This window comes from Pelodiscus sinensis, chromosome 22, assembly GCF_052426305.1.
Source record: "Pelodiscus sinensis isolate ZL-2025 chromosome 22, ASM5242630v1, whole genome shotgun sequence".
NCBI lineage: Eukaryota > Metazoa > Chordata > Testudines > Trionychidae > Pelodiscus > Pelodiscus sinensis.
Window position 1 is genome coordinate 11,474,577 of NC_143073.1, and position 25,225 is coordinate 11,499,801.

At 49.3% G+C, this 25,225-nt stretch overlaps 1 protein-coding gene across 2 annotated transcripts in view; it reads right to left on the minus strand.

The window, feature by feature from the left end:
• F11R (F11 receptor) overlaps positions 1-24,257 on the minus strand; it is a 73,712-nt gene extending 49,455 nt beyond the window's left edge. Inside the window, exon 1 of one of the 2 annotated variants that reach the window (XR_016347693.1) lies at positions 12,825-12,981. Coding sequence is in view for 1 of the 2 variants with exons in the window: in XM_006115220.4 (XP_006115282.4) it covers positions 24,129-24,243 (115 nt within the window). In the remaining variant the exon portion in view is untranslated. Of the gene's footprint in view, positions 1-12,824; positions 12,982-24,128 lie in introns of those variants that run through there. The other variant, XM_006115220.4, reaches the window with a different exon arrangement.
• Between the last annotated feature and the right edge of the window lie 968 nt (positions 24,258-25,225).

Below are 25,225 nucleotides of genomic sequence, written 5' to 3' on the forward strand. Positions count from 1 at the left end.
CCAGACTTCTTCCCATTGCAACTGCTCCACAGCTTGTTTCTGTGAATCCTCTCAGAGGAGAGATAACTGACATGGTATTAAAAGCCTCAGCAACCTATCTACACTAGAGGTCTAGTGCCATCACCAGCAGTGGAAAATGTTTTCAGTTGGTGTAGATGGGGCCTATCTGTCCTTTGCTCTAGCTCAGCAGTTCAAAGTTCATCACACCACAACCCCTCCCTCACAATAAAAGTTACTACATGAACCCCATGCAGGGCTGAAATATAGCCCAGGCCCTACTGCCCAAGGCTGAAGCACTTGTGCTTTGGCTTCAGCCTAGATGGCAGAGTTCAGGTTTCCACATCTAACATGGGCCCTGGTGACTCCATTAAATTGGGGTCATGGCCCACAGTTTTACAACAGCTAGTCTAGCACCTTCTCCAGAGCCTGATCATGGAGCAGCTATTTAAAAGCCTCAGAGGAACAACTGAACTTTGGCCCAGTGAGGCCAGGGGCAGCTACATATTAACCCAAGATGTTGGGATAAGCAGCTTACTAAAAATGTCACTACTCCCTGCAACTCTAGGACAGTCCCACTAAGAACAGTTTGGGGGAGAATAACTAGTCAGACATTTTTGCCTTTTAAGTGCTCTGCATACAGATACTGTAGTCACCAACCAGCAGTTGGGGATCTACCTGTAGGTCTTGGAGCTCTGACAGGTGATCCTGACTGGTTTGGCCAGGAATCTATCAAGCGCTGGCATTTCAGCTGCTCCTTCACCCACTGTCATGCTGCTCCTTCCCTCTGCCTTGGAGCTGCCCCTGGGAGCCTCCTACTTGCTGTGCAGGATGTGGGAGGGAGAAGGGGATGCTGATGTCAGGGTGTCCCTCCTCCCCATCTCGGCACAGAAAGGGTGGAGGGAGCTTGGCAACGCAAATCTGTCACTCATACACTGTGTGTGTGTCTGTCATTCTCTCAAACACACAGGTGGGGGTTGCGGTTACTTCTGCCACTGCTTACAAAGTGGTTTAATTTTGGTTTTTTGACTGATCGGTGCATTTCATAATGTAAGCATAAGAGAGAAATGAACATGTAGTTCTTTGAGTAGTGGAGGAAGGGGGATGGAGTGAGCAGGGGAAGGCCTCCGAGAAGGGATGGAGCAAGGGCAGGGCCTCAAAGAAAGGGTGGGAAGGAAGCGGGGCAAGGGTATTTGGGTTTGAGGTAGATCTTACATTGCACTAAAATTGAGAGTGATCTTGTGGTTAAAAAGGTTGGAGACCACTGCTGTATTGAATGGTGAAGTGCAGAGTCCTCAGAGCTACTCAAGCCTGGAGTTGTCCTGCCAGCTACCAGCTCTCCTCCTGGGTGACTCATGAAGGACATCTCAACCTTTCAAGCTGACAAGTTGTTCCCTTGAAGCTTAAGAAAGCCACCTCTCCTATCTTCCCCTCCCAAGTCCATGAGCAGCATTTCACAACAACAGAGATGCATTAAGAAGCTCTTTCCTCCCTTTAAGTGTCATGTGGTTCCTAACTGTGAGGGTGGTTAAACACTGGAATAAATTGCCTAGGGAGGCTGTGCAATCTCTATCACTGGAGATATTTAAGAGCAGATTAGACAGACATCTATCAGGGATGGTTTACTTTAGACAATGCTTACTTACTCCTGCCGTGAGGGCAGGGGACTGATCTCTCAAGGTCTCTTCCAGTTCTAGTGTTTTCTGATTTTATATCCTGGCCACTGCCTGGAGCCATGCACCAAATTCAGGCTGGGCCAGCAAAAGCAGTTACACTGGTACAACTACCCTTTTACTGGTACAGCTATTTCACTCAAGGAGAAACAGCTACACCAACATAAGCCCACTTTTGTATGAACATGAGGAACACTTTGCCAAGAGAGAACACCAACACAGCTACACTGGCAAAGCCTTCTGCACATAGCCCTGGCCAAAGCAGATCAGATTATGGCTCCTATGTGCCCTGAGCTAACAAAACCAGCTCTTCCCCATGTGCCAACATAACTATTTTAGAAATAAGTGCTCTTACTTAGAGAGGAGGAAGCATCCCTGCTATGGGAAGGGCCACGGTTATTCACATCTTCAGAAACTATTCTTCAGTTCTTAACAGAACTACAATAGCCCCTTACAATTTGTGAAATTATATTCACAGGTCTCTCCCATCCCCACCCATTGCACCCCACCCATCTCCTGGCCTGTTAGGAATGGCGGGGGCTGGGAGCCACAGAGAGTTTGGAAACCACTGCACCCTAGTGTTTGCAGATATCACCAATCTCAGTGGTGCCAGGAACACATTTACTGCGAGTATTGATCCCTCATGGCTGCAAACTAAGGGACCTTATGCTGTGCTGCCTCCCTGCAGTAGCTAACAGAATCTGCAATAAAAGGGGCTCAGATGTCTTCTCACAATGGAACAGTAACCTTGACACTCTTAAAAACTGGTGTATCAGGGAGTCCAAGAAGTTTAGGGCCTCTTTCCACATCCACAAAAGCCTGTCCACATGCTCTGCAAGTGAAGCACTAGCAGCGAGCAGGATACCTCATCTAGGGTTGCCAGGTGTCCAGTTTTGAACCGGACAGTTCGGTATTTGAGCTTTCTGCCTGGGAAACAAATTGAGAAAATACCGGACATATAGATGTTCCGTATTTTCTAATTAAGTAAGTTTTATGGTTATCATGAATATCAGTACGTAGTTGCGTACTGCATGAGCGTGTCTACCAGCCAGGCAGTACACAGTAGAGAGGAGGGCGGCAGGATGGAATCCTCAGGGCCAGACTCACCCATGCCCCCTGCCCAGGATTTGGGTGCACCTGAGTCAGCCCCACTCCCACCAACTCCCTCCTGGCCAGCCTTGCTTCCTGCCAGTCAGTTCCTTCCCCCAATCTCCCCCGGCCAGCCCAGCTACTCCCAACCCCCTCGTGGCCAGCCCTCCCCACCCTCCCCCCAGACCAGCCCTGCTTCCCCTGACCCCCTCCCAGCCAGCCAGTTCTTTCCCCCTCCCCCCTCGATCAATCCCCCTCCCGTTCAGAGATCAGCTGTGTCTGGTTTTTTTTTTTTTTTAAAGCCATCTGGTAACCCTAACCTCATCTGGCTATGTCCTGTTACCTGATTTGTAAGGGGTCACCTCTGCCCCACTTCCCCTCCCCCCCCATAAGTAGTGACATGTTTGCTAACTATATCAAAGCCCACGGTGTGCTCCACTAGCAAGACATTTCCCATGGTTTCTATTTATATTAGAAAAGGAACACACTGCTCAGAACCGGATAGAGGCATAGACACTCCCCCCACGGTTACATGCCATGGGCTCTGGTACCCATTCATGTGATGCACCTTTTATTTAATGGTGCTAAGCCCTCTAAGAGAGCCATAAAAATATAGCCAGAGTGTAAGCAATGCCACAACTTCTGCAGGCTTCTGCAGACAGCCTTCTGTTGCTCTAACTGAAGGCTAACACCCATACTCACCTTTGTCCAGGCATGCACTGTTCTGGGAGCAGCCTCCCTGCTACTGTGTCTCAGTTTCGGGCATGGCATGCATATGGAGAACTCACAGGAATACAGCCACAGCCTAGGGCCAGAGCATGGACAAAGGGGAGCACTCAGGGCACAAACCAAGCCGCACCAGAGCGTGTCTGGCTCTGCTGGATTCTAAAGCCATTCCAATGATCATTACAATAGCCAGACCTGACTGGAGAGGGTTGATACCTCTTCTGGACACTGGACAGCAGCAGGCAGAGCTCAGAATAGCTCAGAAGTTGCAAAGCAGCTTGGATGCCAAACAGATTCAGAAGCCAGACAAGACTGAGTCATTTGAGAACCTGTGTAAACAAGTCAGTCTCTCCCTCTGTCTACTGGGGCAAGCAGCCCTTCGGCACATTGGAGACCTCTCCATAGTAACGTACACTGTCAAACCGCAAGGTACTCAGAGAAGAGCCACCAGTTTGCAGTACTGAGAGCTAAGTCATACTTATCTTATGGAAGATGAGATAGGCAATAATGCCAAGTTCCGTCCTCAAGTGTGCAGAAAGGAAAATATCAGTTAGACAAACATAGTCAAGGCTTCTTGGACAGTGCAACATAAATATCACAGCATGCCGGCTCTAACAGGGTTCAAAAGGAAAACCAAGTAAGTTTATGGAAGATAGGTCCATTAATGGCCATTACACAGGATGGGCAGGGATGCAAACCTTGCTCTGAAACATCCCCCTGTTGCCAGGAGCTTGGAATGGGAGCCAACGGATGGATCCTTCAGTGATCACCTTGCTTTTTGTTCATTCCCTCTGATGCACTTGGCATTGCCCACTGTAGAAAGACAATATACTGGGCTAGATAATAGTATGGACGTGATAATAGTTGTGCCCATTTGATTGTTGCAGGACAGATGGGGAAATCTGTCCCATTATCATGACTTCACACAGAGCCGTTCCCCCCCCCCACACACACACACACCCCTCACTCCCCAGGGTCATAACTTGATTGTCTCAAAAATTCATCTTCAGAAAAATTAAATTCTGATAGTTCAGCAAACAAGGGCCTCAGTTGGGCTAATGCCATTAGAAACACCAGTGCAACATCAGCATGGGCTGGTCACAGGGCTTTTAAACACTTGGTTAAACTGTTGTCTAACTCTGCTCAGTAAAGGTCTAGATAGCATGGCAGCAAAAGCACTAAAGACTGGTCTATACAAGTGCTACCAAGACTAGTGATGCAAAGGTGGATTTCCCAAAGAAGGCAAGTGTAGACAAAGCCACACACCCTTCCAACTCCCTGCCAAACCCTACTTGGGTCACTAGATTGTCAACTGAAAGCTTTTGCACACTTGATCCCCAAACAAATCATTATGACCACACCAACCTATGAGAACCACTGTTACACAGAGCTCTTGAGTATTCCTCTTCCCCCTGCCCTAGACTGGGATTCGGCCACAAGTCAACAATGGTCTAATCATTAATGGTACCTTTTGCATTGAAAGAGCTCCTTTCAAGAGCAGCAAGTTGTCAAGGTTTCACACCCAAAAAAGCAACATTCTTCTTCCTCTGCTACAGGGGTCCCAAATTACTTGATGTCTCCATGTTAGAATTCCACACCTGCTGTTTGTTCCAGCATCCGGATGGACCAAAATTAACATCTGAGCATTACTAAGAACATCCAGCTCAAATGGACATCCTGACAGAACTCAAGCAAGTTTGGGTACTTGTTGAATGATGAAACATAACAGCCATCAGCACAACAAGGAACTGGATTTTCTTAGCCATAGCAGTATTCCCCCCACTCCCTTTTCAGCGGAAAACACAAATCCCAGAGAAATAGCCCCTTCAACTGATCACCTTTTTCCAACAACAATCTGTGTCTATACCTGTCTGTGGTACTCTTCTGGCCATGTTTAACAGCAGGTTAAAGTCCAGTAATAGATTTTACACCTTAGCACAACCATGCTGGTAAATGAGATGTATCCGTTTACAAAGGCAAACCGATTTAGGATTGCATCTCAGTCAATTCATCCCCATCCCACATTGGGGACAGCAACGTTGTGCTTGTTTGCTATTATGTATTAGGAACCCAGATTCACTACAGAGATTCTTCAAAAGCCATAACCCTGAACACAAACATCCTATCGAGCAAAAGCATTGTAGGTAGTTATAGCTGAGCACCTCAAATACCAAGGGATTTTAACCACACACTGCTATGAAGATAGGTATTATTCCTCATTTGATAGATAGCAAACTGAGGCACAGGGGCGAGGAGTCCTGTGGCACCTTATAGACTAACTGAAGTCTATAAGGTGCCACAGGACTCCTCACCGATTTTGCAGATTTAGACTAGCAGGGCTACCCCTCTGATACTTGAGGCACAGGGTAGATTCAGGAGGGATATGAAAGGTTAACTGATAACCAGAACTGGTAAGAAGGGTGATGTTTAAGTGGTGGGGGATGGAGTAGATAAAAGGCAGGAGTTAGTGGAGGGGGGGGTAACAGAGCAGCCCCCATCTGCAGCGAGGTTGGAAACTTTGTAGGCAGGGGCCTCTCCAACCCAGTCACAGCGGGTGGGGGTGCCAGAGCAGCACCTGTTTATGGACAGAGTAGCTCATCTGCCGTGCCGTGCCGCGCCATGCCCCTCCCCCTCCAAATCAGTTAAACATCATGATTTACTGGTTAACCAATTATTTTACATCCCTAAGATTAAGTGACTTGCCAATGTCACACTGGAAGCCTGTGGCAAAATAAGGAACTGACTCAAGTCTCCGCATTCCCATTCAGATGCCTTATCCTGCTGCCCTGCATTATTGGGATCTTTGTGCTTCCAGTAAAGGAGATTTTCCCTCCAGCATCTGGATCAGCAGTCACTTTGTCATTGCATCCCTCAGGGATGAAGAGTTCAGGCTTATGAAAGAGACATGTTCCCGCTGGTGATTTTAAAAAGCTCAGAGAGAGAAAGGGAAGATCTCTGCTCTGACAGGACCTTGTCAATAGTAGTTTAGTTTAAACCAGCAGCTTCCCCAGAGGTTCTTGAATCCTTCTGCAAGTCCTACCCTTTGCACAATTGGCTCAATCCCTACAGATACCATTACATCAAACATATTGCTCTTACTACTAATTTTATTAGAGATTAAATCTGTAAATACAACTTATGGGAAAAATGACTGCTGCTTAACCCATTTAAAGAAACACCTGTATTGGGAGCCAATTTTAAATTATTGTTGATTCTTTTAGTTGGTCTGCACTACATGGGGAGATCTAAGTCACACAACTTCAGCTAGGTTAATATCGTAGCTGAATTTGCATAACTTTAGATCTACTTACTGCCACGTCTTTAAATTGTGGTGTGTGTCAACAGGAGATGCTTTCCCATGGACTCATCTTTCATGTCACATTCAAATAGAGTACTGATCAGTGGCTGAGTCATTGAGTCTAGTACAGGCTCAAATCAACACCCACTGAACTGATCACAGTCCATTGATCCAGCCAGTTCACAGTCCATGGATTCAGAGGTCCAAGTCGAACCTCCCCTGTTCGGCTCCCTCCAGACCTGGACCACAGAGTTTGCCAGACAAGGGGAGATCAAGGCTTCCTACCCAGGTGTAGGGCTCTGCTCCCGACTGGAGCTGTGCTCCCTGTCACAGCCTCCTGCCCCCCACTGTGCCAGCCTGGCCAAAGCTATGTCCCTCACCGCAGCAGCTGTGGACAGTGGCTGGCTCCGCTGCCTCCAACCCTAGCCAGGGCTGCACCCTCTGTGGGGCCAGCCCCACTGACTCCAGCACTGGCCGGAGCTGTGCTCTCTGTCACCAGCCCCAGCGAGGACTGCGGGTCCTGCTGCCTCTAGCCCCAGTTTGGGCTGCGCTCCCACCCACCAGCCCTGGCCAGGACTGTGCTCACCACCACCGGCCTAGCTCAGGATGCACTTCAGAAACTGGGCAACCGAGGCTTTCTGGTCCAGCAATATCTGTGGTCTAGACAGTCCCAGATTTTAGGGGGTTCAATCTGTATAGAAATATCCTCCTTATGGACTGGCTAGAGCTTTCTGCAGTCAGCATTTGTCATTTCTACTGTGGGGGCCCCAAAGCACCTCCACCAGAATTAGGGCTCCATTGTACTAGACAATGTACAAACAACTCTGACAGACCCCTTTCCCAGAGAGCTCACAGTCTAAGAAAAAATATTTGATTTGTCAAGACAGGAAAGAGATGGCTAAAAGGAACCAAGATGTTTTGGAACAGAGAAGTGGTCAATTTACCTGGCTTATCAAGAATGCCATCTAGAAGTAAAAAAGGAAGGTAGAAACCAAAGCCTGATCGCAGGAGCTACACACGCATTCTGGAATTATTAGAAAGTGTATTCAAAGCTAAATGTACACTTAAAACCAGAAGTCACATCTGCCATTGATTTTTAGAAATTCAATGGAACCGGGTAGGGTTTTTGATTTAAGCAACTTGCAAACAGGGGAAGACATGTTCATTCTAAAGAACAAACAAAAAAGGCCTAAATTGAATTGTGTTTTTGCTCCCCCCCCTTTCCATGAGAGAGAGATTTGAGCTTTTGCTGAACACACTGACTCACTAGAGAATTAACTAGATTTTGACATCAACCAGAGCTAATGGAAGGAAATATTGTTTTCCGGGACTTCCTGTTCATTACTACTGACAGTCATCTGCTTCCAGCCCTTTCCTAGTTGATTCCCTCCTCCCTTCACTTATCCACCCTAGACTCCCCCTCCCCCCCATTTGAAGATCTGTCCTGTCAACTTTCCTTCCTCCCCCCCTTCTCCCTCCCTCCCCCCCGCCCCCCCCCCCCCCCCCAGCATCTCAGTCCACAATACAAGAACAGTAGCGATCTGACAAAACCTTCATGACCAGGCTGATTGCCTCCATTTCAAATTCATTCTCTCCTGTTCTCCATGAAGTACTCAACTTCTCCATCTATCCCTCCAATCCCAGCTGCCCTTTCACCACTCTTGGGTATGTCTACATAAAAAAAGTATGCTTAACTCAAGGGTAGCTAATTTAGGACAAAACAGTGAAGATCACAATCTTAGCCGCGCTGAACACCATGCCATCCAGAGTCTCAAAAACAACCTGGACATTGTAATCAAACCAGCTGACAAAGGGGGTGCTGTGGTCATTATGAATAAGGCCGACTATAACCAGGAGGCAACCAGACAACTCTCGAACACCACATTTTACAAACCTCTCCCCTCTGATCCCACCTTGGACTACCAAAAGAAACTACACTGTCTCCTTAAAAGCCTCCCCACAGCTACTCGGGAACAAATCCTCACAGAATCACCTTCTGACCCCCGACCAGGATTGTTCTATCTACTTCCCAAGATCCATAAACCTGGGCACCCCGGACGTCCCATCATCTCTGGTATTGGCACGCTCACTACTGGTCTATCCAGCTATGTAGACACTCTTCTCAAACCCTTCGTAACCAATACCCCCAGCTATCTCCGAGACACTACTGACTTCCTAAGGAAATTACAAAACATCGATAACCTCCCCAATAATACCATCCTTGCCACCATGGATGTAGAAGCTCTATATACCAACATCCCACATGAAGACGGATTACAAGCAATTAGAAACACTATCCCAGAGGACACTACTGCCAACCTGATAGCAGACCTATGTAACTTTGTTCTCACCCACAATTATTTCCGGTTTGAGAACAACTTATACCTCCAGATCAGCGGCACAGCCATGGGTACACGCATGGCCCCACAGTATGCTAACATCTTTATGGCTGACCTAGAACAACGTTTCCTCAACTCCCGTCCCCTTTCACCCCTCCTCTACCTACGGTACATCGATGACATCTTTATGATCTGGACACATGGCCAAGAAACACTGGAGATATTCCACAGAGATTTCAACAACCTACACCCCACCATCAACCTCAGCCTGGACCATTCTACACGAGAGATCCACTTCCTGGACACCACCGTACAAATCAACAATGGAAAATTAGACACCACTCTCTACAGAAAACCCACTGACTCATACAGTTACCTACATGCATCCAGCTCCCATCCAGAACACACCACACGATCCATCGTCTATAGCCAAGCCCTTCGATACAACCGCATCTGCTCTAACCCCACTGACAGAGACCAGAAGCTTCAGGATCTCTACCAAGCATTTATAAATCTCAACTACCCACCCAGAGAAACAAAAAAGCAAATTGAAAGAGCCAGACGAATACCTAGAAACCATCTACTTCAAGACAGACCCAAGAAAACCAACAATAGAACACCACTTGTCATCACCTACAACCCCCAACTTAAACCTGTCCAACACATTATCAAGAAACTACAGCCTATATTGGAACAGGATACCATACTCAAAGAGGCTCTGGGAGACAGACCCATAGTCTCCTATAGACAACCACCTAACCTCAAGATGATTCTTACCAACCACCACAGGACATACCACACTAATACCAACCCTGGTACCTTCCCTTGCAACAAACCCCGTTGCCAGCTTTGTCCACATATTCATTCTGCTGATACCATTATTGGACCTAACCAAGTGAGTTATAAGATCAAGAACACATATTCCTGCGCATCCAGAAATATAATCTACGCTATCATGTGCCGAAAGTGTCCGTCTGCTATGTACATTGGACAAACATCTCAGACACTTCGCCAAAGGATTAATGCCCACAAAACAGATATTAGACAAGATCACAAAGAGAAAACAGTTTCTTGCCACTTTAACCAGAAAGGACACTCTCTAAATGACTTAGCCACCTGCATTCTGCTACAAAGACCTTTTACATCTGCACTTGAAAGGGAATCCTCTGAACTGTCATTCATGTTAAAATTCGACACTTACCGACAAGGACTTAACAAGTCTTTGAACTTTCTCACCCATTATCAAGACAGTTTCCCCAATTATCACCTGTAATACCATTAACTCACAAACATCCCACTCTCCCTACCTTTAATATCAGCAATTCACAGACACTTACCTTCCTTCCTCCCCCTTCCCACCCCCCCGCATCCTCCTTCTGTTCTGCAATGTGATTTGTCCTTTTCATATTTGTTCATTTTTTTAAATTGTATCCTTTGATATATATGGTTGTGACTACTTTCTTCCACTATTTGATCTGAGGAAGTGGGTCTGGCCCACGAAAGCTCATCATCTAATAAACCATCTTGTTAGTCTTTAAAGTGCTACATTGTCCTGCATTTTACAGCAACACAGCATTTAACTCTTATTCGTATACTGTTAAAATCTATAGGGCAGCCTCAGATGAGCTAGCACTGCTAACCCAAGTTTAAAGCTAAATTGCTGTGCCTTAGTGAGCATGAGTTAAAACCCTTTTCCTCAGCAGTGAACTGTTCTCTTCTGATTCTCCTACATCTCTAATCCTCCATCAATAGGTCTTTCTGAAAATCCTCATCCCCACTCCATCTTTCTGTGGAAGTTGTATAGGGCTCTTCATCTATACCTTATAGCCAAGTAAACTAAATTGCAAAGAAGTTCAACTACCATCTATGCTGCCAGCTCAGTATTTCAGATCAGTCTCCCTCTGTCCAAATTCACATCTCAAGCTTGAAATTCCTAACTATAAGGTAACAGAAAGCAAATAAAACCTTAAAATGTTCAGGCTACAGTTACACATCACAAAGCAGCACAAAGGGAACAACCCCCTCCCAGCAGGTCAGTTTTAAATAAACAAAGCTTCCCCAGCAGTATCTGCAATCCAAACATGAGGAAGTGCATTAACTCACTGGAACAATTACAGAAAGGCTACAATAAAAAAAAAACCAAATCTTGCAACCCAATCGCCCTATTTTCATTGTTCAATTGCAAGAAGTGAGTAACCTCAAGGGTGAAGACTGCACTGGATTTTTAGAGAGCTTCCAGTTTCCAGAATCCCGGCTGTTCTTGTTAACACTTCTTAGAGGTATCTGTGTGTTGTCGGGTCTCTGACTATCATGATAAGGGACCTTCTGCACTGGGTATCTTAGCACAGGCCCCTCCGAGTGATTACGATAAGAAAGAACTAGTATTTTACAGACTGTTTAATTCACACAGAAAGAAACTTCTTCTCTCATTTCAGACCAAGCAAAAATTCAGAATGAAGCATCGCTAAAATCCACCCCTCTACTCTCCCGGGCCGTTTATCTGCCCAGGAGTGTTTTACACAGGTTCAAACTAAATGCTCCAAAATGCTTAGCGTAACGTTCAAAGCGCAACAGCAGCACAGGCCAGCCAGGGTGGGGGTCTCAGCTGAGAAAAGGCTCCGCAACAAAACAAACGAGCTGTGAAGCAAGGAGTGAGACCCGCGAGCAAAGGCAGCCCGCCCCAAGAGATTGGGGTCCCAGCACCAGAGACAGGCAGCTCCGTGTAGAGACCCCAACGCCACCACCCCCGACCATACAATGCAGACACCCCGACTTCCCGCAACCAAAAGAAGTGTCTGATCTGCCCCTCCTCCACGCGTCCGCACTGTCCTCTCCCGCACCCCGCCCTTCCTGCCACTTCCCCGTCTGCCCTCTCCGTCCCCGCCCGCCTCACTGACCCGCCCCGTCCTCTACCCCTTCCCAGTGCCCCTGTCTCGTCCACTCCCCCGCCCCGCTGTGTGTCCGGCCAGGCGCCGTGCTGCCCCGGGCGCCACCCCCCCACTGCCCTTGCCCCCTCCTTTCTCCCCACTGCCCCTGCCCCCCCTTTCTCCCCACCCGCCCCACTGCCCCTGCCCCCTCCTTTCTCCCCCCCGCCCACTGCCCCCTCCATTCCCCCCCGCCCCACTGCCCTTGCCCCCTCCTTTCTCCCCCTCCGCCCCTGCCCCCTCCATTCCCCACCTGCCCCACTGCCCCTGCCCCCTCCATTCCCCACCCGCCCCACTGCCCCTGCCCCCTCCTTTCTCCCCCTCCGCCCCTGCCCCCTCCATTCCCCACCCGCCCCACTGCCCCTGCCCCCTCCTTTCTCCCCCTCCGCCCCTGCCCCCTCCATTCCCCACCCGTCCCACTGCCCCTGCCCCCTCCTTTCTCCCCCTCCGCCCCTGCCCCCTCCATTCCCCACCCGTCCCACTGCCCCTGCCCCTTCCTTTCCCCCCCCTCCGCCCCTGCCCCCTCCTTTCCCCCCCTCCGCCCCTGCCCCCTCCTTTCTCCCCCCAGCCCCACCGCCCTCCTTTCCCCGCCCCTGCCCCCTCCTTCTCCCCCCGCCCCATCTTCCCCTCCGTCCCACGGTTCCTCCACCCGCCACTCTGCCCGGGCGGCGCCGCTCATTGTCCCTGTCTCTAGCCCCCTTCCTTTACCCCCCCCACTATCTCTATGCCCTCCTATTCCCGCCCCCCCGGTCTCACTGCCCCCCGGCCCGGCACTCACAGGAAGCGGCGCTGAGCAGCAGGAGGTGCCACCGGCCCCACTTGCCGAGACCAGCCATCGCCGCGCTCCCAACTGTGCCAGCGAGCTCCGAGAAACACCACCCGGCGCTGCCAGAGCCTCACTGACACCGCCCGGCTCGGCCCACCGCCCGCAGGTGAGGCCCCGCCCCCTTCCCAGGTGAGGCCCCGCCCCCGGAGCCCCATTGGATCCCGGCCCACGCCCACCCGCCCCCTGCGGTCCCGCCCCACTCCAAATGCGGTTCACAGAGGAGGTCGTTCACCGTGTGCGATGACTGGCTCTCGCGCCTGCAGCTCTACCCTGATTGGCTACTGGGAGCCTATAGCCTCGCCCCCTGAATTTACTCGCCTACGCCCTGCTTCTCCGGTTGCCATGGTGACAGAGGCCTCCCTCTGCTCTATTGGACTGAACTGTCCCACAGGACACGACCCCCGCTCAGCGCTGCCGCTTATGGGGGCGGGGCTGCACCAGGGACTGAGCCCCCACGACAGAGAGGCTGTGGGAAAAAGCTGCCCCCCCCTCCCCAGCCCAGCTCATCCCCCCAACACACAGTGTCCTGCACCAACCCCCAGCTCCTCCCCCCCACTGGGCCCTGCACCCCCCTTCTCCCCCACCCAGCTCCTCCCCCACAGAGCCCTGCACCCCTCCCTCCCCCCAGCTCCTCCCCCCACAGTGCTCTGCACCCCCCTTCTCCCCCACCCAGCTCCTCCCCCACAGAGCCCTGCACCCCCTTCTCCCCCACCCAGCTCCTCCCCCCACAGAGCTCTGCACCCCCCTTCTCCCCCACCCAGCTCCTCCCCCACAGAGCCCTGCACCCACCTTTTTCCCCACCCAGCTCCTCCCCCACAGAGCCCTGCACCCTCCTTCTCCCCCACCCAGCTCCTCCCCCACAGAGCCCTGCACCCTCCTTCTCCCCCACCCAGCTCCTTCCCCCACAGAGCCCTGCACCCCCCCTCCCTCCACCCAGCTCCTCCCCCCACTGGGCCCTACACCCCCCTTCTCCCTCCACCCAGCTCATTGCCCCACAGAGCCCTGCACCCTCCTTCTCCCCCCACCCAGCTCATTGCCCCACAGAGCCCTGCACCCTCCTTCGCCCCCCACCCAGCTCATCTCCCCACAGTACCCTGCACCCACCTTCTCCCTTCCCCCCGACCAGCTCATTCCCCCTCACAGTGCCCTGCACCCACCTTCTCTTCCCCGCCCCTCTCATCCCCCCAGAGTGCCCTGCACCTAGCTCGTAATCCTACTGGTCACCCCATTCATCTTGCCCGCAACCACCTCCCCCATGGCCTTGCATCCCCTTGTAGCTCAAGGTCCCCTAATCTGGCTCATTGCCCACTTCCACTGTGGCCCAGTTAGCTGTCTGGGCAGGTGATCCTGCACCACACTGGCCAGCCTTCTTCCCCAGCCCCAACATCTCGCTCTGCTGCACTCACTCCTCCCCCTGGACTTCTAACACTCCTGTCATCTGAAGAAGTGGGCTATGCCCATAAAAGCTCATGATACCAGCTACATGTTTTGTTAGTCTTTAAGGTGCTTGTAGTCTATTGCTGATTTTTAATTTTTTTCCTCCCCTGTGGAATCTCATTCCCAAGCCCAACCCCTCTCTCTGCCTCTCTGTGATGGCGGAAGGGGAGGGGGAGAGAAGGGGTGATCTGGGTGTTGGAGAGAAGCCCCTCTTTCTTACAGTCTGACCCTATCTCAATTCGAGACGCCAAGAGCGGGTCTGAGCCAGCCAACGCAAACAAATCCCAGGTGGCAGCAGCAGCAGCGTAACCACATGTGCAAAAGAAACAGATTTCCCCTCCCCTGGGGAAGGAAATTTGACATTTAGGAAATGTTACCTGCGGAGTGGAAAGGTTTCTTTTCAGGAACCTTGAAATGTGTCAATCTTGACAAATCATCTTTATGTAACCTAACACACTGAATATGTCACATACACAGATACTATATAGAGACCATGGCAATGAGGTCAGGGATTTATGGGCAGATTTTATAGGTATGGGGAAATAATTTGGCCGAACCAGAGAATTTGCCAGACCACAGGAGGTCGCTGCTTGCTGGGATGTCAGAAGACATTTTAGGTGTAAATTAGAGCTAAATAACAGCACAGAACACTCAGAGCCAGAACTGGTGCTTGTAAACAAAGTTTATGGGACTGAAGGGAAACTTGGCCACACCCATGATAAACAGACATTCAGCTAACTAACATCATGCCAGAACCCTGGATGTTGCCAATCCAGAAAATGCTGGATTAGAGAGGTTCGACATGAATTTTACATTGAAAATATAATGGAATTTAATACATTTCTGAAAAACATTTTGATTTGGACAAAACTGCATATTCCAACAGAAATTTCCTCTGAAATTTTTTTACCCAGCTCTACTCTCAGGATATGAAGTTCTTCTTAAAGCCCCAACTTCTGAGGTTGTATCATGGAGCACTTTTTTAGAAAAAGGAAGTTTCTAGTCATCACAATTGCAGAGAAAAGTTTGAAAATAAATTATTAGAAAACAAGGCAAATTTAAAACGTATCTTAAAAATCTTACGATTTTTAAGCCATTCTTCTGCCTTTTTCAGCCTGACTCATGATTTTCAAAAACTTGAGACTCAAGCTAAACTGCTCAAGTTAAAGCCTAGGGTGAACCCTACGTGTAAGTACTTGTTAAAATCTACACTGTCTAGTGTACACTAAACTTTAGATGACAGGTGCTAACAACACACCTGCTGTCCTACTCTTGACAAGTCCTCTGTCTCCATCTTTCCAAATCAAAATAAAAATGCTGATCCCCCAGTACCGAGGGAACTCTGAGAATTTTGCTTACAAATGCTGCTTTGTGTGGGAGCATTTGCTGGTGCAGTCCAAGTCAGAGACTTGCGTGCTCTTTGCGCAGTGCTTGTGGGAGAAGCTTCACTCATCTCACAGACTGGAGAGCATTCCCTAGGTCTCTGGGGTATGTGCTGAGGGAGGCCTCACATGTGCTTGGAAATGGTGTGCCTGTATTTTAGCTGTTGCCATGTAACACAAAGCAAACACTCAGATATTGGCAAGGGAGACTGTAACAAGCCCTAGGAGAAGTAGAGAGAGTCCTTGGGGAATGTTGGACAGGACCACAAATTCACATTCACAGGAAAAGCGTGTGTATGCGTGTGTGTATGTAACACATAAAGAAATATGTAAGGTACATATAACAGCAGTGAGTGTGTATAAATACCCAGCGAGATACTAAGTGTGCAAGTCTTTCCTTTTCCCCCACAATGTAATCTTGGGGGTGGGGAGGACTGCACAAAGGAATCAGCCAGAGAATCAGCCAATTGGTATAATCAGCCAAATGTTTACACTTCATTCCTCTTTCAAGAGAGGAATGGAAATGTAGACATCCGAAATTGCAAATTAAGCAGGGATTGAAATATCCCGTGCTTCATTTGCATAATTGTGTACGGCCGCTATTTCAGAATACCTTATTTCGAAATAGTGACTGTACACGATTATGCAAATGAAGAGCGAGATATTTAAATCCTTGCTTCATTTGCAATTTCAGATGTCTTCATTTGAATTCCCCTCTTGAAAGAGGAATGAAGTGTAGACATACCCTCAGAGAACTTTCTGCTGTTTTGTCTGGATTTTCTCTGCCCTGTCATGATTGGCTGTTTGTGCCAGTCCTTCCCTTCCTCCAAAGTCTCTTCACCGAGTCTGCACAGCAAAATGGCAAAAGAAATTCAGTATGATTAATGCAAAGTGATGCACATGGGAAAATATAATCCCAACCCTACATAACCAATGATTAGGTCTAAATTAGCTGCTACCATTCAAACAACAGATTTTGGAATCTGAAAACGCCCCCTAAATGTGCCATAGGAGTGAAGAAACTTAACAGAATATTAAGAACAAATAGAAAGATTTAACACGGTCTTCAGTTCCAGTCACCCACCTCAAAATATCTACTATATATTTGACAAAGTTTGTCTGATTGTGTGTCTTCCTCTCTGACTACATCTTCACAGTGAGTTCTTCCAGTAGAAAATATGTTAACGAGTCCCTCATTAGCATAAATCACAATCTCCTTAGCATATTTTCTGCCATTTCTTTTTGCACACCCGGTTTTTGTGCAAAAAGAAGCAGTGTGGATGGGAGTTTTGCTCCTTTCACTGCTGCAATTTCAGAGACCCCCAGCACAGCAAGAGGAAGGCAGAGCTGCCCCTCCCCAGATAAGGGGGGGGGGTGAATCATTGAGGTGGGGACGGGGAGAGCATGGAAGCCCCAGGGTAGGGGGCAGGAAGGAGTCACATGAAGGATCACTTGCAGAGGTCACATGTCCCCCGTTAGCTACTACCCCCCATCCAGTAAGAAATGGATTCCACTTGCACCACTGGGTAAGTGTGACGTACCAGGACTCAATAGATCAGTGAGGCATTGTGTCACCCTGCAATCCTGAGTGCTTTACAGCACCTTATTGCAATACCTCCCATATGGGCTAGTTACAAACAGCCTTCCTGCATTCAAGCCACACACTCAGGCTAAGTCTACTCTACAGGGGTTTTGCACAAAAACCCACGGAGTGTCCACACCTCAAGAGCATTTTTGCAGAAGAAAATTTTACAGTGACTCGACAGGACAGAGGGGTTATTGCGGTACAAGTATTCCTTTTTTCTACAAGGAATAACTCCTTTTTGCACAAGAGCTCTTGAGCAGAAAGATGTGTGTGGGCAAGAAACGGGGTTTTTTTGCCTATCGGAAGAAGCACAGGTGCCTTGGTAGCCATTCTGTTAATGGCAATCAGAGCTTTCTTGCAAGAGAGCATCCATGCAGTTTGGATGTTCTCTTGCGCAAAAGTGCATTGCTTTTCCGATGTGCTTTTGTAGCGTGGACGCACTCTTGCTCAAGAAGCCTGCAGTGTAGACGTAGCCTGAGTGTCTGTGTGTAACTGAAACCTGCCTTCCACATCTGGGTTACACACTGGCTCTTACCGGCCTTGGTTATACCACAGGAGGGTCACAACATGCTCCCAGTGCCAGATTTTCCCACAGAAATAAAGGTCTTATACTGTGTAGCCCTCTCCGACAGTCCAAATATATTGTTTGCCATTCCTTTAAAGGAATAATGTACACCAGCTTGCCACCTTAAATGGAGTTACTCAGACATATTAACTTAAACATGCTGGATTGGATAAAACAATAAAACAAGTTTATTAACTACTATGGGTATGTCTACACTACCCCGCTAGTTCGAACTAGCGGGGTAATGTATGCATACCGCACTTGCTAATGAAGCCCGGGATTTGAATTTCCCGGGCTTCATTAGCATAAGCGGGGAGCCGCCATTTTTAAATCCCCGCTGCTTCGAACCCCGTGTAGCGCGGCTACACGGGGCTCGAACTAGGTAGTTCGGACTAGGGTCCTATTCCGAACTACCGTTACTCCTCGTGAAACGAGGTGTACCAGTAGTTCGGAATAGGACCCTAGTCCGAACTACCTAGTTCGAGCCCCGTGTAGCCGCGCTACACGGGGTTCGAAGCAGCGGGGATTTAAAAATGGCGGCTCCCCGCTTATGCTAATGAAGCCCGGGAAATTCAAATCCCGGGCTTCATTAGCAAGTGCGGTATGCATACATTACCCCGCTAGTTCGAACTAGCGGGGTAGTGTAGACATACCCAAAGAGATTTTTGAGTGCAAGCGCTAAGGCATAAGAGTCAGGAACAACAAGAAGAAACATAATAAAATGCTTTCTAGTGCTTAACACGATATATATGAGCTTTAAAGCAAAGTTTCTCACCACATGCTTCCAATAGCATTACTGACCAAACTCTTCAAGTTGGGACCCCTCCCCCAGCCTAATGGTTGCTTCTTTTGTTGTCTGAGACACAAAGAATGAGGTGGGCAAAGTAATCATGGGGTGTTTTAGGGATGTTGGTTCCTCCTTTTAATAGTTGCAGTCCCCTTCTTGAAAAATATTTCCAGCTAAGAACCTGGAGACAAAGAGGCTGTGTTGAAGGAAATACCCTGGTAGAGTACCCTAAACGTGAAATAAAATACGCAATTTGCACTATGCAAATTGCGTATCTTATTTCAAATCTATTTTAAAATAGCTTATTGTGAAATTATTGTGAGTTATTGTGAATTATTGTGAGTTATCAGGATGCCAAAATAGCACGCCCATTATTCTGAAAAATATTTTGACATAATGGGTGGCTTGTGTAGACACGGGATGGCCGTGCAGTGTAGACATACCCATAGGTTTTATCCCCTGTGTATGGCATGCAGGGTATCCTTTTGTTTCCTCCCTCCCCCCTTTCTACTTGATGACTCTGTTTACAGCTGAAATACAAATTACGGCAAACACATATTGTTAGGACAGACCTGTTTGCCAACTTCTGCCTGGGCAGGGCAGTGAGCTTTGGAACATGTCCTGATAACATCCTTTAGGGGAATCATGTTACCTCACACACCATGTTGCTATATACATTTCACCCGGTCAGTACTAACCAGACAGTTATGAGTTTTCAGGTGACACCACACAAGGCATACTCTGTAAAAAGATTATTACAGTGGTGTGTAGGGTGTGACTACAGAGGTGCATTCCATCACAGTATGAAACAGTTTCTGTATGACAAAAGATTTAAAAACCTGGGACCTTTCAGCCTGGAAAAGATAAATAAGGGAGTGTGGCGTAGTGGGGGTGCTGTCTGCTCTGTAACCCGGGGTCCCTCTGTGCTTTGAGGTGTGATTCCCACTGACTCACCCACATGTTGTGATGTAGTGTCAGTACCTTGCTGGTTGCTGTGCTTGGGTTGTGGGCTGTGAATGACCCCTACCAGCCTCTGCCTGTGAACACTGCCCAGCAGGTGGGCTGCTTAGTCAGGTAGACAAAGACGCAACCAGTCAGAGGAGTCGGGGCAGCCAGGAAACTAGGGAAGTGAGTGTTCAGGGGAAGGGTCAGTCTTGGGCTGGAATCATGAAGGAACCAGTCTAAGGAGGGGGCTGGAATCTAGGGCCCCAGGGACCCCCTCTCAAGGGGTCTGAGGCATCCTGGCCCAGACTCCTGAAGACTCATCACGTCTATGCTGTGCTGAATCCTGGAGAAGCAATAAATCCCCTCTATTCTACCAGCTGGCGGAGTCTGTTCTTGCTGCTACGGGGGTGCAGTGTTGGGGAACCCCTACACGTCATCACGGGGGGATATGATAGAAGCCTATAAAACCAGGAATAGTGTTGGGCAAGTGCTTTTGCATAACATAAGAACCAAGGATCACCCAATGAAATGAATAGGAAGCAGGTGTAAACAAACAAAAGGACGTACTTCTTCTTCCCACTGCTTCCTTGGGTTCTGAAACGTATTCCAACACAGATTTTCATTTTCTTCCCATTTTAGTGTGTTACATCATTATCTGCTATTAGTTTGAAATGTGTACGTGAAGGACATGAGATTCAGCGGTTTGTTCAGATGCACATACATATCAGAGTTTGTGTGCATGCTTGTCTGTTTATTGTGTGCATCTTCTACTACACTTTCTCTTATTTCAACAAAAACAACAGGGAGTCCTGTGGCACCTTAAAGACTTAGGGTATGTCTACACTACCCCCCTAGTTCAAACTAGGGGGGGTAATGTAGTCATACAGAGTTGCAAATGAAGCCCGGGATTTGAATTTCCCGGGCTTCATTTGCATAAAGCCGGCCGGCGCCATTTTTAAATGCCAGCTAGGTCGGACCCCGTGCCACGCGGCTACACGCAGCACGGACTAGCTAGTTCGGATTAGGCTTCCTAATCCGAACTAGCTGTACACCTCGTTCCACGTTCCTCATTCCACGAGGCGTACAGCTAGTTCGGATAGGAAGCCTAATCCGAACTAGCTAGTCCGTGCCGCGTGTAGCCGCGTGGCACGGGGTCCGACCTAGCCGGCATTTAAAAATGGTGCCGGACGGCTTTATGCAAATGAAGCCCAGGAAATTCAAATCCCGGGCTTCATTTGCAACTCCGTATGACTACATTACCCCCCCTAGTTCAAACTAGGGGGGTAGTGTAGACATACCCTTACTGATTTACTAGGGAATAAGTTGTCATGGGTAAACCCCATATCTGATGACACGGGTTTTATCCACAAAGCTTATGCCCTAATAAATCTGTTAGTCTCTACAGTGCTACAAGACTGCTCATTGTTTTGCAGATACCAACTAACACGGCTACTCCTCTGAGGCCTTACTTCAACAGGCAGCTTTGCATATATACACCCACTAATGTCTGATCATAATATACATTGATAATGCAATATATTGTGTTTTTCTAATAAAACAAGTTTTTATCTATTGGAATGATAAAAAGTAGAGTGGGAGTCAGAAAAAAAAGAATAATGCTGTTTGTAAAATCCAGGGCATTTTCAGTAAAAATAGATGTAAACTGAACACAATGGAACTTATGGATGTAGAGCAAATTGACCCTTGAGGGCATGCTGACCTCTGATGGTCATTGCTAGACAGACAAGCTAAAAAAATACAGAATACTTTTCCCTTTGTTACAAGATTTATACATGGATTCCTGAGCTTCACAACACTCGGGTGGTAGAATTGTTACGCTCACCCCTAGTTTATAGACACCACAGAGAGATTAGTTATTTTCGTGATCTGGGGGAAAATATGTGGCAGAACCATGCATTATCATGAGCATTGGACATTTTCAGCCAAGATCAGGGCTGTGAGAGGTTCTCCCATCATTATAGGTGAACTCCCACACTTTCCTTATTAGAAAAGGAAGAATGTGTCCACATCCTTACTATAATGGGGGCTCCAGAACTGGCTGTAACACTCCAGATGTGGCCTCACCAGAGCCGAATAAAGGGGAACAATCACTTCCCTAGATCTACTGGCAATATTCTTCCTAATGCACCCTAATATGCCGTAAGCCTTCTTGGCTATAAGGGCCCACTGTTGTTGACTCATATCCAGCTTCTTATACACAGCATGGAGCCACTGTGTTCTGTTTTATGCCCTTAGTCCATGTGCTTGGACAATGCAAATCCAGGCATATCTGGTGGGCACAGCTGAGTCCCCAGGCAAGGTTGAGCATTTCGCCTGCTGCAGCCTCATTTTATGTCTGGTATTTTCTCAATTTGTTTCCTGGACAGAACCCTCAAATACTGGACTGTCCTGTTCAAAACCAGACTCTTGGCAACCAGGGCCGGCCCCCGGGCGCAGGGCACATGTGCAGGCCCACCTGTGAGGTGTGAGCCCGTCCCCGTCCCCCAGCATGCACGGGCCCGCCCCCGGGGCGCACGGCGCATGTGCTGCCGAGCCCGGCCCAGCCAGTGCTGCTAGCGCACGTGCCGGGCCATGCATGGCCCCGCAGCTGTAGAGGCAAGGGCACTGCTGTCCGGCGCTGCGGGGCCGGCGCTGCAGGAGCCGGGCGCGCGGCTCCTGATGGCAGCTGCAAGGGACACCGCGCGCCCCTTACAGCTGCCATCAGGTGCCCCCCCCCGTGGGTTGGCACCCTGGGCAGCTGCCCGGCTCGCCCATGGCTCTGTCTGGCCCGGTTGGCAACCCTACCTGGTGCTCTGGTGAGCAGCATAACTGGAGCCTGCCTTGGGGCTCTGGAAAGCCAGCATGTGCCATGACTGCAGCCTGCCCTGACCCCAGAGCTTTGGTGGGCAGTGTGGCCCCAGCTTCCCCTGGCCCTGGAGCGCCAGAGTGGAGAGCCAGAACTGGAAGGTGCAGCACCAGCCTCCCTGGGCCGGGCATGCTGGCCAGATCCCTGACCAGGAAACAACTCCCCTCCTCGCAGCTGATCCACCAGCCCCAGCACTGGGAAGACAGGCAGCATGGCCCCAAGCCTCTGGTACCCAACAGCAGGCTTGCTTGCCAGCCTTTAGAATCATAGGAGCCTAGGGCTGGAAGAGACCTCTGGAAATCATGAGTCCAGCCCCCAGCCCAAAGCAGGACCAACCCCATTGTGCACCCTTTGCATCGCTTCCCTTTGCTTTCTCTCCAGACTGCCCCTGCCTTGGAAGCACGCAGACCGAAATGCCAGGCTCCAGGTGCAGCCACCTCCAGAGTGGTGGACGAGGTGCCTCCCTCCTCCCTCCTCTGCACACACAGCCTGAAGTCACACTGGTCTCTTACTCTCCTACCCTGCGGTAAAGCCAGGTCTGATTTGATACGCCGGAGCTCAGTGTGGGAGCCAAATGTTCCTAACCCTAAAGCATAGCCTGGCAGAGTAGCCTTCAGTTCTGTGCAAGCAAAGCAAGAGACCGCCTGAAGACACTTCCTTCTGCACTCAATGGGGGGGGGGCCTGGGAGTGACAAGGTGTTCGAAATCTCTGAGTGAGAGGCTATTTGGCAACACTCCAGAATTCTACAACTTCCTGTATCTGCGCTAGAGGAAGTTCACCGCACCGGTCACCCATGAACCACCTGAGCCTCGCTTCAGCTTGAGGCTTTGGAGGGAGGTGGAAAACCCTTGCAACTTGAAAAGGGGCTGAAATAAAAAACCATGTAAAGGTTTCTGAGGCCTGAATATTCCCCTGTCTCGGTGCCCTCCCCCAATGCCCTCAACATCTGCTTCCGAGCTGCACGGCCGAAGAACAGCAGCCAAGCTAAGCCAGAGCTGGGGGCGAATGTGCCCGCAACAAAGGGGAAAAAGTATCCTGTACAGAGAAGCTACTTGTCACACAGGCTGACAAGAGCTTTCCAGCCCAGCTGTCTGTGTGGTTCAGGCAAATAGCGTGGAATAATGTATCAGTCCGAAATGCTGTCACACCTTCTGTGAATGCCTTCCTATACAAAGTTAACCAGGCAGCTGGGGGTGTGGCAGAAAGGGACACCGTAAAAGCTAATCTGCTCTATACAGTCACATGGGCTCCACCGAAACATTGCATACGCTTCCTCCTCTGCAACACGGCTCCTTTGTATTAAGGGTTTTTTCTTGCCTTCGGGGCTCAGATCCTGCTCAAGGAGAATGGAGGAGTAAATGTTCTGCATAGCGCCAAACTAGCACAGAGAAGCAGGCCAGGTAACTCTAACAAACAGAAAGCTAACTGTTTTACAAGGCATTTCAGCTGCTCAGTATGTGTGTTGCTGCAGGAACAGTGTCTGCTACAGCGTCTGCTACAGCGTCTCCCCAGGGACTGGGCATTAGCAGCCGTCTTAAATTTTATTTGTGTCGCTTGAAAAGGAGCTGAAATAAAAAACCATGTTAAGGTCGAGAAAGAGAAGAAGCCTCTGTGAAAATTAAGAAACTGATCAAAAAAGAGAATGTGATGGGGTGCAGTCACAGACAACCCGCCGGGGGTGCTCCTACCTTGTGGTCCTGTGAGAATAATTGTAGGGTTCACCCTGGAGTATTCAGCTGTCAGGAGAAACAGGTAGCTGGTCCATGGGACAGAAAGATAGGCAGCGTGCGAGTTCAGACCCATCTCCAAGGAACAGCTCAGCAGCATACTTCTGCAAGGATAACGCAGAAGTTAAATATGGCAAGTGGGCGGGCTTATGCATCTCTCTAGCCAATCGGAAGAGTTTAGTTTGTTCACTAGCTTGCAGCCTCAAACTGTTACTTCAACTGAGGAAAAGGGTTTTAAGAGCAGGCCCCCAGAATCGTAAGATTGTCTTAAAAACTGGGAGCTTCAGAATAGAACACAGGGGTGATTTTTCTCTTGGCTGTCTAGCAGGAGCGGCCTGAAGCCGGCTGCAGCAGCTGGCGCCTCAGGCGGAATGCACGATTGGTGCCCCCGCCTGCAGGGCCGTCAATGGACTGACATCATCGGCGGGCACCCCTGTGATGTCATCATCGGGTGCCCTGGGCGACGGCGCCCTACGTGGCGGCCAAGTCCGCCAATAGCCACGGGCTGCTCCTGCTGTCTAGCCTCAGGACAGGGGTAAAAGGATCCCAGAATCACGCAGCTTCTAAGCTACTGACTGTGCATGGGCTTAGAGCTAGGCATAGCTGCAGAGGCACAGTTATCTTGCATGGCTGTTTGGAAGGGGAAACTGAGGCACCCTGCCTCACAGCAATGGTGACTAAATACAAAGACGTGCATATGGATAGGCGGTGCTATCTACATTCTGGGGGGGGGGGCACTGCTATACCCCCACGTGTTTTGGATCATCGGGGGAGATCACTGGGTTACATGAAATAATTTGTTCAAAGCACCTTTGAGTTATGTATATTCATGTCCATTAGTCCATTTCGTAAAGCATGGAGCGGTGTCTGTCACACCTTCCCCCTGAAATCGCTGTCAGAGGGTTGGACAGTGTCCAATGCGAAGGCAGTGTATCCAGAAGTCCACCGGGGCTTTGGCTGCTCAGCCATCTAGTGCCACCAAATCTTGTGCTGTCATTCCTTGCAGTTCTTCCAAAGTTGTAGGTTCCTGTCTCCCGACTTGGATTTATGGAGGGGGG